We start from the raw sequence: 13,924 nt of genomic DNA, 5'->3' as shown, positions 1-13,924 counted from the left end.
CCTCTCAGTGTCTGTATTCTCAACCTTTATGGCTGACAGCTTGAACCTTTCATGGGCACTGTCCTTTCTCTCTCAGCCCCAGGCTCCTCACTTGCTGTGGTACCTGCCGGTGTTGGGTCGGACGTTAGACTTGCAATCTCCTGCCCTCCGGGTTCAGTGGCTGGGTCAGCAACTCCCACACCACCACGGACCCCGGTGTCTGGTCTCTTGGCGTTTTCCTCTGGGGTGAGCCCACTCGCAGCTCCAGACCCCAGGCTCCTCTCCTATTGCCCCCTCTCCTCTCACTGTCCATAGCAGACTCTCTACCAACTCCTTCTCCAGCCAGAATATATATATAGGGAAGCTACCCTGAAGCTGGGTTTAGAGCTCCCCCTTCTGGCCTGGAGTCAGAACGGTGTTGCATGTCAGTATTACCTGATTAAGGGATCCCTCCTTGTTTCCAGGCATGACATCACCTCCCCCGTGACTCCTGGGGTGCCACAATTTCATGAAAACTCCTGCACCCTGTGCCTTTAAATACACTGCTTAAGTGTATGTTTTTTTGGTGCATTCTTCTCTGTAGGCTTCTGCGGGGACCTTGAAAAAAATTAAAAAAAAACATTTGTAACGCCCATTTAAGCCACCTCCGTGAGCAAAGTGTCTCTTGGAAACTCAACAGTGGAACTACATGTTCCAGCATTAGCTACTCACGCCTTGCTGTAGCAGTTCTGAGGTCACACAGGAATCAAGCTTGGGGCTGCAGGGTCCAGATGCCTTGGACACAGGGAATGGATGGCAGGATCCCCCTCTGAGGTAGATCGGGATCTGGCGGACATCTCCTGATAACATGGCTGGTCTGCAGACGAGGTTCAGCTCCAGGATTATCTTCCTTCCTCGCACACTGAGCTGCTGAGCTGTCAGCACTCACTTTGTGCCTCTGTTCTCTGCTCTCCAATGTCAGGCTCTTACCAGTCTGCAATGGAAGGTCTCACATATCTCCTCATGCACAGCTAGCTCCTTCTTTCTTCTCCAACTTGCTCATCCGATCAGTTTCTTCCTCATCTATTCCTCTTCTTCCGGGATGTAAAGAGGAGCAAAGACTGCTGAGAGTTGTAGTCCAGGGCAGTGCAGCAAAAGAATTAATGTCTTCTGCTGTGAATGTCTCTTTATTCCCAGCTGCAGTAGACCCTGTACACCAAGCTCCCACTGATCGGTGGGGGTGCGACACCAGTTACCCCCTGCCAACAGCTGTTCTTGGTGTCAGCGGTAGTGGAAACTGCTGAGTTGGGGAGCTGCACAATACAGCTCTGTCGACACTATAGTGGTCGCGGCGGGGTACTGTACACCCGCCTTCTATTCAAATCAATAGGGGGTGGAAGTGCAGTACCCGACAGCAACAGTAATCGACGGAGCTATGCCACTCCGTAACTGAGCATTGTCATTGCCAAAACTGAGAACAGCAGATCGGCGGAGGTACCGGGTGTCCTAAGGATAGGCCATCAATGTTAAATTCTAAGTCTATCCTAGGGATAGGCCATCACTATTAAAGTCTAAGGCTATCCAAGGGTAGGCCATCAATGTTAAAGTCTAAGTCTATCCTAGGCATAGGCCATGAATGTTAATGTGTAAGTCTATCCTAGGGATAGGCCATCAATGTTAAAGTCTAAGTCTATCCTAGGCATAGGCCATGAATGTTAAAGTGTAAGTCTATCCTAAGGATAGGCCATCAATGTTAAAGTCTAAGTCTATCCTAAGGATAGGCCATCAATGTTAACCCCTTACCGGCATCGGACGTACTATACCGTCCGATGCCGGCTCCCCTGCTTTGATGCAGGGCTCCGCGGTGAGCCCGCACCAAAGCCGGGACATGTCAGCTGTTTTGAACAGCTGACATGTGCCCGTAATAGGCGCGGGCAGAATCGCGATCTGCCCGCACCTATTAACTAGTTAAATGCCGCTGTCAAACGCAGACAGCGGCATTTAACTACCGCTTCCGGCCGGGCGGCCGGAAATGACGTCATCGCCGACCCCCGTCACATGTCCGGGGGTCGGCGATGCGTCTCCATTGTAGCCATAGAGGTCCTTGAGACCTCTATGGTTACTGATTGCCCGTCGCTGTGAGCGCCACCCTGTGGTCGGCGCTCACAGCACACGTGCAATTCTGCTACATAGCAGCGATCAGCAGATCGCTGCTATGTAGCAGAGCCGATCGGCTTGTGCCTGCTTCTAGCCTCTCATGGAGGCTATTGAAGCATGGCAAAAGTTAAAAAAAAAAGTTTAAAAAAATGTGAAAAAAATAAAAAAAACATAAAAGTTTAAATCACCCCCCTTTCGCCCCAATCAAAATAAATCAATAAAAAAAATATCAAATCTACGCATATTTGGTATCGCCGCGCTCAGAATTGCCCGATCTATCAAATAAAAAAAGTATTAACCTGATCGCTAAACAGCGTAGCGGGAAAAAAACTCGAAACGCCAGAATTACGTTTTTTTGGTCGCCGCGACATTGCATTAAAATGCAATAACGGGCGATCAAAAGAACGTATCTGCACCGAAATGCTATCATTAAAAACGTCATCTCGGCACGCAAAAAATAAGCCCTCAACCGACCCCAGATCACGAAAAATGGAGACGCTACGAGTATCGGAAAATGGCGCAATTTTTTTTTTTTTTTTTTTAGCAAAGTTTGGAATTTTTTTTCACCACTTAGATATAAAATAACCTAGTCATGTTTGGTGTCTATGAACTCGTAATGACCTGGAGAATCATAATGGCAGGTCATTTTTAGCATTTAGTGAACCTAGCAAAAAAGCCAAACAAAAAACCAATGTGGGATTGCACTTTTTTTGCAATTTCACCGCACTTGGAATTTTTTTCCCGTTTTCTAGTACACGACATGTTAAAACCAATGATGTCGTTCAAAAGTACAACTCGTCCCGCAAAAAATAAGCCCTCACATGGCCAAATTGACGGAAAAATAAAAAAGTTATGGCTCTGGGAAGGAGGGGAGCGAAAAACGAACACGGAAAAACGAAAAATCCCCTGGTCATGAAGGGGTTAAAGTCTAAGTCTATCCTAGGGATAGGCCATCAATGTTAAAGTCTAAGTCTATCCTAAGGATAGGCCATCAATGTTAAAGTCTAAGTCTATCCTAGGGATAGGCCATCAATGTTAAAGTCTAAGTCTATCCTAGGGATAGGCCATCAATGTTAAAGTCTAAGTCTATCCTAAGGATAGGCCATCAATGTTAAAGTCTAAGTCTATCCTAGGGATAGGCCATCAATGTTAAAGTCTAAGTCTATCCTAGGGATAGGCCATCAATGTTAAAGTCTAAGTCTATCCTAAGGATAGGCCATCAATGTTAAAGTCTCAGACAACCCCTTTAGAAACGATGTTTAAAAACTGCACCAAAAATGCATCAAATAAAGGGGAAAATGTATAAAAAACACAATACTCAAAAGATTTTATTGTGTATTTTGTGGCAGAAAACATGCAGATAAAAAGTAACAAAAAAGGGGCAGAAGTTACACTACATGAAGGGCCTGTTTGGTCATGGGCTGCCTTGTCTGCTACGTTATTAACAGAATCGGTGTTCTCAAGACATCCATACTGTTAAGAGATGTGATGGAACACAAAGTCGCTGACTCCGTCACTTACCCCAGCAGCCACCGGTATCTTTAGAAATATTGGTGTTGTAGAAAATCTTCCTTTCCTCCATCCAGGGTAATATTAGTGATATATTCCACCTGGTTCATGGGGACGGGGACAACATGGGCCTGTGTGATTGCAAATGCCAGGACTGAATTTCAGTCCCAGTACGTACCTGAATAAATGTGAACATGGGCCTAAACCTTATTCTGACTTCTGCTTAATATATGGACACGGGAACAGCCCTAGACTATGTTGGGTAGGTTTTCATGGATAGAACACATATGCAGGCCTGTGACTGGCACCATTATAGTGGTACTCACTGTTGTTGTATCATGGCGGCACTATGAGTACCGTCTATTGGGTGAGATGAGTAACTGCAAATGCTACATGTAAAGTCGGCGTACTCCACTTCCATAGTGCAGCATCGATAGCTGTGATGTACATGATTAAAAGGAGATTATTATGATCTATTCCAGGATGAACTGCAGCAATTGATCCTGATGTCCCTCCCAGACACACATCTCATCTCTCAAGACCCAGTCTCAGGTCAGCCTGGAACCATCAGTGCCAGAACATACAGTCATTGGGAAAGTGTTGCCTCCCTTGAAATTGTTCCCCAAAATGGAGTATTTCTCCCAGAAAAAATGATTGCAATAACACAAGTTTTGTTATTCACGTGTTTATTTCTTTGTATGTATTGGAACAGCACACAAAAAAAATCAGATAAAAAGCAAATTGGACATAATTTCACACAAACCCCCCAAAATGGGCCGGGCAAAATTGTTGGCACCCTCAAATTAATATTTGCTTTCACACCCTTTGAAATAAATAACTGCAGTCAATTGCTTCCTATAACCATCAGCAATCTTCTTACACTTCTCACCTGGAATTTTGGACCACTCTTCTTTTGCAAACTGCTCCAGGTCTCTCATTTTTGAAGGCGCCTTCTCCTAACAGCAATTTTAAGATCTCTCCACAGGTGTTCAATGGGCGTTAGACCCGGACTCATTACTGGTCACTTCAGAACTCTCCAGCAATTTATTTCCATCCATTTTTGGGTGCTCCTTGAAGTTTGTTTGGAGTCTTTCTCTTGTTGGAAGACTCATAACCTAGGACGCAAACAGAGCTTTCTGACACTGGCAATACATTGAGACCCAAAATCATATGGTAGTCTTCAGATTTCAGGATGTCTTGCACACCGTCAAGGCCTCTACTGTTAGAGCCAGCAAAACAACCCCAAACCATCTCTGAACCTCCACCATATTTTACTGTAGGTACTATGTTCTTTTCTTTGTAGGCCTCATTCTGTTTTCAGTAAACAGTAGAATGATGTGCTTTTCCAAAAAGCTCCATCCTGGTCTAATTCTGTCCACATGACGCTTTCACAGAAGGATTTTGGCTTACTCAAGTACATTTTGGCAAAATGCAGTCCAGCTTTTTTATGTCTCTGTGTCAGCAGTGGGGTCCTGTTGGGTCTCCTGCCGTAGCGCTTCATTTCATTCAGATATCGACAGATAGTTCACACTGACACTGATGCACCCCTTGACTGCAGGACAGCTTGAATTTCTTTGGACCTTGATTGGGGCTCCTTATCTAACATCCGGACTGTCCTATGTTGCAACCTTTTACCAATTTTTCTCTACCGTCCACGTCCCTGAAGATTAGCTACAGTGCCATGGATTGTAAACTTCTTGATTATGTTGCACACCGTGAACAAAGGAACATCAAGATCTCAGGAGATGGACTTGTAACCTTGAGATTGTTGATGTTGTTTAACAATTTTGGTTCTCAGGTCCTCAGACAGCTCTCTTCTCCTCTTTCTGTTCTCCATGCTTAGTGTGGCACACACAGACACATAATGCAAAGATTACCTTTTTATCTGGTTTCGGGTGTGATTTTCATATTGCCCACACCTGTTATTTGCCACAGGTGAGTTTGCACGAGCATCATATGCTTGAAACAAAGTTTTGGAAAGGTGTCAACAATTGTGTCCTGCCCATTTTTAGGATTTTATGTGAAATTATTTCCAATTTACCTTTTTTTCTGTGTTTTTTTTTGTGTTGGTCCAATAAACACAAAGAAAATAAACTTGTATGTAACAAAACACATGTAATTGGAATAATTTTCTGGGAGAAATACTTCATTTTCTGAAGCAATTTCAAGCATGCCAACACTTTTGGCCATGAATGTAGTAAATATAATTGCAAGTTACTGGTAACATATGAATAATGATTCTATATGTAACATCTGCTTATTTAGATGCTTCCCTGCAAGAAATGGTGAAGATAATATCACTGATGCTTGGAGCTGCTGTTCAGGTAATTGACTAAGGTCGCTGCGCCATACTTCAAACCAAAATTCGGACACAAGGATTTTTTTGGGGGGAACATTTATTAATGTTTTGAATTTCACTAGTTAACTTTCCTTGTTTTCGATTAATTTTGTGATTTGAGACAAATTTATTATTGACGAGCACGATTAAAGTAAATCAACTAGGAAGTGGGGAAAGTAAGAGGAAAATCCCTAACTAGCAAGATACGACAAGTCTATCACACAGCGGTGTCACAGTGATACATACGGCACATATTCAAGCTCCCCGGACCAACGGTTAGACGCCATTAATAAATGTGCCCCACTGTGTCTACATCAGAGGAACGTGAATGCATGCCGCACATCATGACTTATTGTTCAAATGCCTCCTAAGGGTGTGTGAACTCCACATCTTTTTCTGGCTGAGAAACTCATCAAGGAAGCAGCCTCAGGAAACGCAGGTGTTTTTTTTTTTTTTTTTTTATTGAAACATCATTTTTTAGCTTTTTTTATGTGTTTTTGATCAGCTGTTTTTTTGTGTGTGTTTTTGCATCATTTTTGTTGCCTTTTTTTATTCATTCTTTGGATGTTTTTATTTTTTTAACTCAAGTCAGCAATAAAGAAATGACTAACAGTTTTTCAAGAAAAATTAAAGATACCTGGGCGTCTTCCAGGCATCTGTTGAAGCTTGCCATTGACTTGCATTGTAAAGTACAAAGCATAGAGGGTCTTCAGACCAGAAAACCCCGGAAGAATGGTCAGGTCACTTCTTCTAGCATCTTTTGAAACCTGAATCTGTTAAAAGAAGTTCAGGATGATTCTGAGCAACATCTTTACATGTGATTTTTTTTTTTGGGGGGGAGCATTTTCTAGATGCTTTTTCAGATGACTTTCGGAACGGATCCACCTGGAAAAAAAACTCCGAACATGCTCTCATACCCTAATGGTGGCCATACACCTTAGATACCTGACAGTCAAATTTTTGTTCAGCCAACAGCAACCTCTCCACCAAAACCGCCATAGACATGCATGCTCAATTCAGCCGAGCAGCCATGTATGTTCAATAGAGAGACGGAAAGAAGCCATATTTCAGGCAACATTGAAATTCCATCTTCCCGAATATCAATCTTTATCAGTCCGGCATCATCTGCAAGGGGTGACGCAGGTGGCCCCATGCAGATCAGTAGGTTCAGCCAACTTTACTTTAATCTGTAAGTGAATTCATGAAATTGCTAGATGGAGGCCCGATGCTATCGCATCAGGAGGGTGCAGTGATGGGGAGAGGTCATTGCGGCGTGGGGTTCTTGCGGCGGGGGAGTCCCAGCAGCGGGGGGTCCGGCGATGACCCGCTGGTGGTACTGCGCAAGGGCCTGTTACCACCAGCGGGTGCCATATTGGAATAGCCATCTCTTGGGTATTCCAATATGGCCATCGGTGTATTTCTGGTGCGGCGTGCTGGATTGTGGGATTCGAGGACGTGCAGACGGAAGTGGATGACAGACAATTCAAGGAAATTATATAAATAGATATAAAGGGCACCAATAAAGTCCTCCCATTGTCCCGATGATTATTCTTTACAGGGTGAGGGTCGCGAAGAAATAATTGGTGGAATTCGTAGTCTAAGTCTCGATTTCCAAACCGAGTTGGCGGGAAAGATTCAGGAGGTGAGCCGGCGGACCACCCTAGTGCACCCTCTGCCTCACCTGATTCTCTGCTCAGTCTCTGCTGACCGTCGTTTGTGCTCTCTTTATAAGATGACCCAAGACTCTCGGAAAATATTCTCCCTACCAGGGTCGGAGTTGTGCCAGCTCCCCCATTCTGACCTGGAAGACTTGGTGCACATGTTGTGTGCTCACCTGAAGGACATCCTGAAGCAGAGAGACGACGCTCTGGAGGTAAGAGTGTAATTCTGTGCATGGGTGTCTGGCTTAGCTAACATCCTTAGTCATATTGTAAGGCTCCTTAAAATGGAGGCTAAGGTGCAGTCAGATGAGTGTATACATCATAGTGAGATTGGAACGCAGTGCACGGACTGGCCGGCAGCTCTACCCACCCAGACATGACAGCTCCATGTATTTCTATGCATCTGTTGTGAGAGCCGCCGGCCAATCCATGCACTGCGGTCTGATTTATATGGCCATCTGACCTCTCTCTTAAAGGGATTGTGAACCTTTCAGGATTTTGTGTAATATTTTTAATGAAACCCAATCGCAAAAAAATATTTTTATCCTTAAATACATGCATTTAAGTAAAGGTACCTTCACACATAACAATTTCGTTAACGATATCGTTGCAACGTCACGCTTTTTGTGACGTAGCAACGATCCTGCTAACGATCTCGTTATGTGTGACAGCGACCAACGATCAGGCCCCTGCTGGGAGATCGTTGGCTGTTGGGGAATGATCAGGACCTTTTTTTGGTCGTTGATCACCCGCTGTCATCGCTGGATCGGCGTGTGTGATGCCAATCCACCGATGTGTTCACTTGTAACCAGGGTAAATATCGGGTTACTAAGCGCGGGGCCGCGCCTAGTAACCCGATATTTACCCTGGTTACCATTGTAAAAGTTAAAAAAAAAAACAGTACATACTCACATTCTGATGTCTGTCACGTCCCCCGCCGTCAGCTTCCCTGCACTGACTGTCAGCGCCGGCCGTAAAGCAGAGCACAGCGGTGACATCACCGCTGTGCTCTGCTTTACTGCCGGCACTGACACAGTCAGTGCAGGGAAGCTCTCGGCCGGAGCGCATGCATTAGCAGCGCTCTTGCCGAAAGCAGTTTGAACCCTGTGGACGCCAGCGGGGGACGTGACAGACATCAGAATGTGAGTATGTAGTGTTTTTTTTTTTACTTTTACAATGGTAACCAGGGTAAATATCGGGTTACTAAGCACGGCCTTGCGCTTAGTAACCCGATATTTACCCTGGTTACAAGTGAACACATCGCTGGATCGGCATCACACACGCCGATCCAGCGATGACAGCATCGTTGAAGACAGTCGGCATCGTTGAAGACAGTTTCAACGATGCCGAAGTCGTTCCCCTGATCGTTGGTCGCTGGAGAGAGCGGTCTGTGTGACAGCTCCCCAGCGACCACACAACGACTTACCAACGATCACGGCCAGGTCGTATCGCTGGTCGTGATCGTTGGTAAGTCGTTTAGTGTAACGGTACATTAAGAAAGAAAAAGGCCCCAAAGCCCCTTTAGTAGCAGACAAGTTGTGGATAAGTGGAAACGTATGGGTTGGATTGGACTTGGGACCCTCAAGTCTTTATAGCTTTATAGCAAACTTTCTGTCATTTCTTTACAGCGGCTGTCAATCATCCAATGTGAAAAACAGCTGAGACCGACCGGCCCCAGGGCTCAAACAGTCTCTAAAAGTGTGATTTCTGACCCAAATGCTTGGCAGAATCACTCTCTACGCATTGCTGATCTACAGAGCAAGCTACGTCGTGTACGGCAAGAGCTGTAAGTCATATCTAGAACGATAGATCTTGTGAGTATCCACTGACACGTATAACATGGGGCTATATATACAAACGTGTGCAAATGTGTAACCCCTTCACGACATATGACATACAGTTACGTCATACATTGTGTCCCCACCGGGCTCACAAGCTGAGCCCACATATTTCCTGGCAGATGATGACTGATTTATTCACCCATCATCTGCCTCTGTCAGCCGTGGGTGGAGTGGATGCACTGTTTTGTTTGGTACAGGCGGTCAGATGATCACAGCTTCAAGTCTAACCAGCACAGTAAAAAGTGAGGTAAAAATGTTTTTAAAAATATGAAAAAAAAAAAATGCAAAAGTTAAAATTATCCCCCTTTTTCTCCATTAAATATAAGTCAATACATTTTTTTCTTTAAAAATACACATATTTGGTATCTCCGCATGTTATAAAATAAAGTAATCCAGTAAATGGCGCAATGAGAAAAAAAAGTCAAACCGTTTTTTTGGGCCACTGCAACCTTGCGTCTCAATCTGTCATTTTGGGAAAAAAACAAATCCTGCCAATGTGCCCGCAGGATGCGTTTTTCCCCATAGACTTGTATTGACGACAGATTGCGATGTATGACCACACGTCGCGCCCGTCGTGCACTGGATTCGTAGGTATTTGGCGGACCGTCGTAGTTAAAAAAAAGGTTCGAGTGAACTTTTTTTGTATGTCGCGTCTGCCATTTTCTACCACGCATGTGCGGCCGAAATTCCGCCCTCTCCTCCCCGGACTTTAGACTGGGCAGCGGATGCGTTGAAAAACTGCATCCGCTGCCCACGTCGTACCACAATTTCACAACGTGCGTCGGTACGTACCGACGCAAGTGTGAAAGAGGCCTAAGAAAAAACAATTGAGGAATTGCACTTGTGTTTGCAATTTTGCCGCAAAATTGAAACTTGTCCTGCAAAAAAAATAAATCCCTCATACGGCTAAGTGGACGGAAAAATAAAAAAAGTTATGTCTCTTGGAAGAAGTGGAGGAAAAAACGAAAAAGAAAAAAATGAAAAAAAAAAAAAAAATTAGTGACAGGTCCTTTTTAAAGGTGGAAAATGTGACTGCCTTACCACTCATGGCCACTTAGTGGCATCACTGAGTTCTCACATACAAATATGGAGCATAGTTGTTCCATGCAACTTGTGCTGGGGCGTAAGTCATGTGTAGCACACATTACCTGAGAGTTGGCTCACTGGAAAATGTTTGTCCTTGGTTAGATTTTAACCAATAACCCGAGCAATGGAAACCTACAATGCTAACCTGTCGGAATAATGTTTACTATTGCATATATTACAACTACTATGGACTACTGTTTATTGGTGCCTGAGTCTCTGTCTCCAACGATAGTGGTATATTGTCAATAGCTGGAACCCTGCTGCAACTGCAGAGTGGCTAGGTCAGCTGATGTGGCTGGTGACCACTCCCACCATCCTGTAAATAGTCACCTGATGCATCAGCTGACTGCAGGTGATAGAGTATTCTATATTGACCAAGCCTGGAGGAAGGAGCTCTCTGGCTGCTGTGGTGTTTCAGCTGGTTTTGTGGTCTGGGTGCCTTTCTTCTGCAGTGCAGTGCTTGCAGCAGAGAAGGCTATTAAGCTAAGCTTTGTGTTTTTGTCCTCGTCTGTCTCATGTTTGTCACTGTCCCCTGTGTCGTTCCATCTGCAGTGCTGAGGCTAGCACCCTTGCTGACAAGTGCACTAGCCAGGGCAGTGCTAAGTGACAGCGAGGGACGAGGTGGCAGTGGGGGGGGAGGACCCATGTAGGGCGTTTGGGGAGTGCAGGGTCAGTCTCAGGTTGGAGCAGGAGGTGTCCATCCCTCATTTCCCTATCAGCAGGGCATTCCTCTCCCCATTTCCATTTCGTTGTGTGTGTGTCATGCCGTTCACTGAGCTACCTCCTGTGTGGCCTCTACATATCATGACAGGTGACCTCAGAGCACAGCGCTTTGTATATGACATCATACATATGCATTTGCAGGACTGGATTACTTGACATAAATATGGCAAAAATGGTAAACTGGTTAGAAATACCCATTTAATCATTTAATTATTGTGATATAATAATAATAATAACTTTATTTATATAGCGCCAACATATTCTGCAGCACTTTACATTTTAGAGGGGACTTGTACAGACAATAGACATTGCAATAATCACAGTTCAAAACTGATACCAAGAGGAGTGAGGGCCCTGCTCGCAAGTTACAAACTATGAGGAAAAAGGGGAGACACGAGAGGTGGACGGTGACAATTGCTTTCGTTGTTCGGACGTTCATGTAAAGCTGCATGAACCAGTTAACAGCCTAAGTATGTAGCAGTACAGACACAGAGGGCTATTAACTGCATAAAGTGTATGAGAACATGATGCGAGGAACCTGATTATGGTTTAAGTTCTTTGAATGTGCCACACGAGGATAGTTAGGTTAATGCGTTGAGGCGGTAGGCCAGTCTGAACAAATGATTTTTTAGGGCACGTTTAAAGCTGTGGGGATTGGGGATTTATCGTATTAACCTGGGTAGTGCATTCCAAAGAATTGGCGAAGCACGTGTAAAGTCTTGGAGACGGGAGTGGGAGGTTCTGATTATTGAGGATGCTAACCTGAGTTCATAAGCGGAGCTGAGGGCACGGGTAGGGTGGTAGACTGAGACCAGGGAGGAGATGTAGGGTGGTGCTGAGCCATGGAGTGCTTTGTAGATGAAGGTAATAGTTTTGTACTGGATTCTGGAGTGGATGGGTAACCAGTGTAATGACTGGCACAAGGTAGAGGCATCGGTGTAACGGTTGGTGAGGAATATGATCCTGGCAGCAGCATTCAGGACAGATTGGAGCGGGGAGAGTTTGGTAAGAGGGAGGCCGATTAGCAGAGAGTTACAATAGTCCAGACGAGAATGAATAAGTGAAACAGAGTTTTTACAGAGTCGAAAGTAAGAAAAGGGCGAATTCTAGAAATATTTTTGAGATGCAGGTAAGAAGAGCGAGCCAGTGATCGGATGTGAGGGGTGAATGAAAGCTCGGAATCAAGTATGACCCCAAGGCAGCGGGCATGTTGCTTGGGAGTAATGGTGGAACCGCACACGGAGATGGCAATGTCAGGCAAAGGTAGGTTAGTAGATATCAAAAGTTCTGTAGCTTTCTTATATAATCTCTGCCTCAATCCTATCTATCCATAATGCTTTCATCACCCATCTACATCATCTATCAGCCATCCATCTTGCGGAGCACAATGCAGCTGTAGAGGACCTGACTCGTATCTCGGGGTCCGTTTCGTCCCTCTTTCTCCCACATACATTTATACCAGTTTCTCTTTGCTTCCCTTGGCACGGCTGGGTATGAACACGACTGATGGAGATGATCTTGTTGAAGCTGCTTCACACCTCTTTCCTATTCACCACATGCGCTGTGTTGTGCACACGCTGCCACTGGCAATAACAGATAGTCTGGAAGAGGGACATGCTGGAACTCTGAGGAAACTGGCTATTGCTGCCAGAACCCCTAAAATTGATTCCATCTTGAAGAGACGTGCTGGAAAAGGGGCAATTGTGGATCAAGCCACTCGGTGGGGCAGCACCTATTTAAAGGGACTCTGTCACCTGAATTTGGCGGGACTGGTTTTGGGTCATATGGGCGGAGTTTTCGGGTGTTTGATTCACCCTTTCCTTACCCGCTGGCTGCATGCTGGCTGCAATATTGGATTGAAGTTCATTCTCTGTACTCCATAGTAAACGCCTACGCAAAGCAATCTTGCCTTGTGCAGGCGTGTACTATGGAGGACAGAGAATGAACTTCAATCCAATATTGCAGCCAGCATGCAGCCAGCGGGTAAGGAAAGGGTGAATCAAACACCCGAAAACTCCGCCCATATGACCCAAAACCAGTCCCGCCAAATTCAAGTGACAGGTTCCCTTTAATGATTGAGCGATTGCTTGAGCTGAAACCCTTCCTTGTAGATATGGCCAACCCTCAGGTAACATTACATGAAGGTCAATGGACACAGCTGGCTGAATTGAAGGAATTTCTTCATCACCCATTTACAGTGACTAAAAAGTTACACGCTGAGGATTTATCTCCTGGCATTTTTTATAAATGAGTGGAAGAACTTGTTGTTTTGCCTGTCCCAAATAGGAGGTTTAATCGCAGATGACATTGCTGCATCAATGAAATGGAGAGAGACACTGCTATTAGAAAATAAAATTCTTCTGGCAGCTGTTTATGTGGACCCGAGTCATCATATATTGCTGGATGATCAACAGCTTACTAAAGGAAAAGAAGCTCTGATTGAGGTAGCAGTTAGGATGAGTGGCTACAGGACGGCCAAGAGCAACAGGACTCGGTCCTGCCAGGGCTGCTGCTGCCGTTCCTTCATCCTCATCAGATGAGGAGCTTGATTTCGACAAGTATTTGGACAACATGGAGCAGGCAAAGCGTTTCTGCAGGGAAAAAGATTCCACTCCCATAGAAAACAGATTGACCATATTTCAGTAACATTT

The 13,924-nt window shown here is 44.9% G+C and overlaps 1 protein-coding gene across 1 annotated transcript in view; it reads left to right on the top strand.

The window, feature by feature from the left end:
* The window catches only part of CCDC88B (coiled-coil domain containing 88B), a 60,603-nt gene that overhangs the window by 21,022 nt on the left and 25,657 nt on the right, over positions 1-13,924 (top strand). The window contains exons 4-8 of the mRNA XM_069740101.1: positions 4,107-4,176; positions 5,890-5,948; positions 7,521-7,604; positions 7,695-7,835; positions 9,252-9,409. Of these exons, the coding sequence (XP_069596202.1) occupies positions 4,107-4,176; positions 5,890-5,948; positions 7,521-7,604; positions 7,695-7,835; positions 9,252-9,409 (512 nt within the window). The remainder of the gene's footprint in view (positions 1-4,106; positions 4,177-5,889; positions 5,949-7,520; positions 7,605-7,694; positions 7,836-9,251; positions 9,410-13,924) is intronic.

The sequence above is a fragment of the Ranitomeya imitator genome, chromosome 9 (genome assembly GCF_032444005.1).
Source record: "Ranitomeya imitator isolate aRanImi1 chromosome 9, aRanImi1.pri, whole genome shotgun sequence".
NCBI lineage: Eukaryota > Metazoa > Chordata > Amphibia > Anura > Dendrobatidae > Ranitomeya > Ranitomeya imitator.
This window is presented reverse-complemented; position numbering and strand designations above follow the sequence as displayed.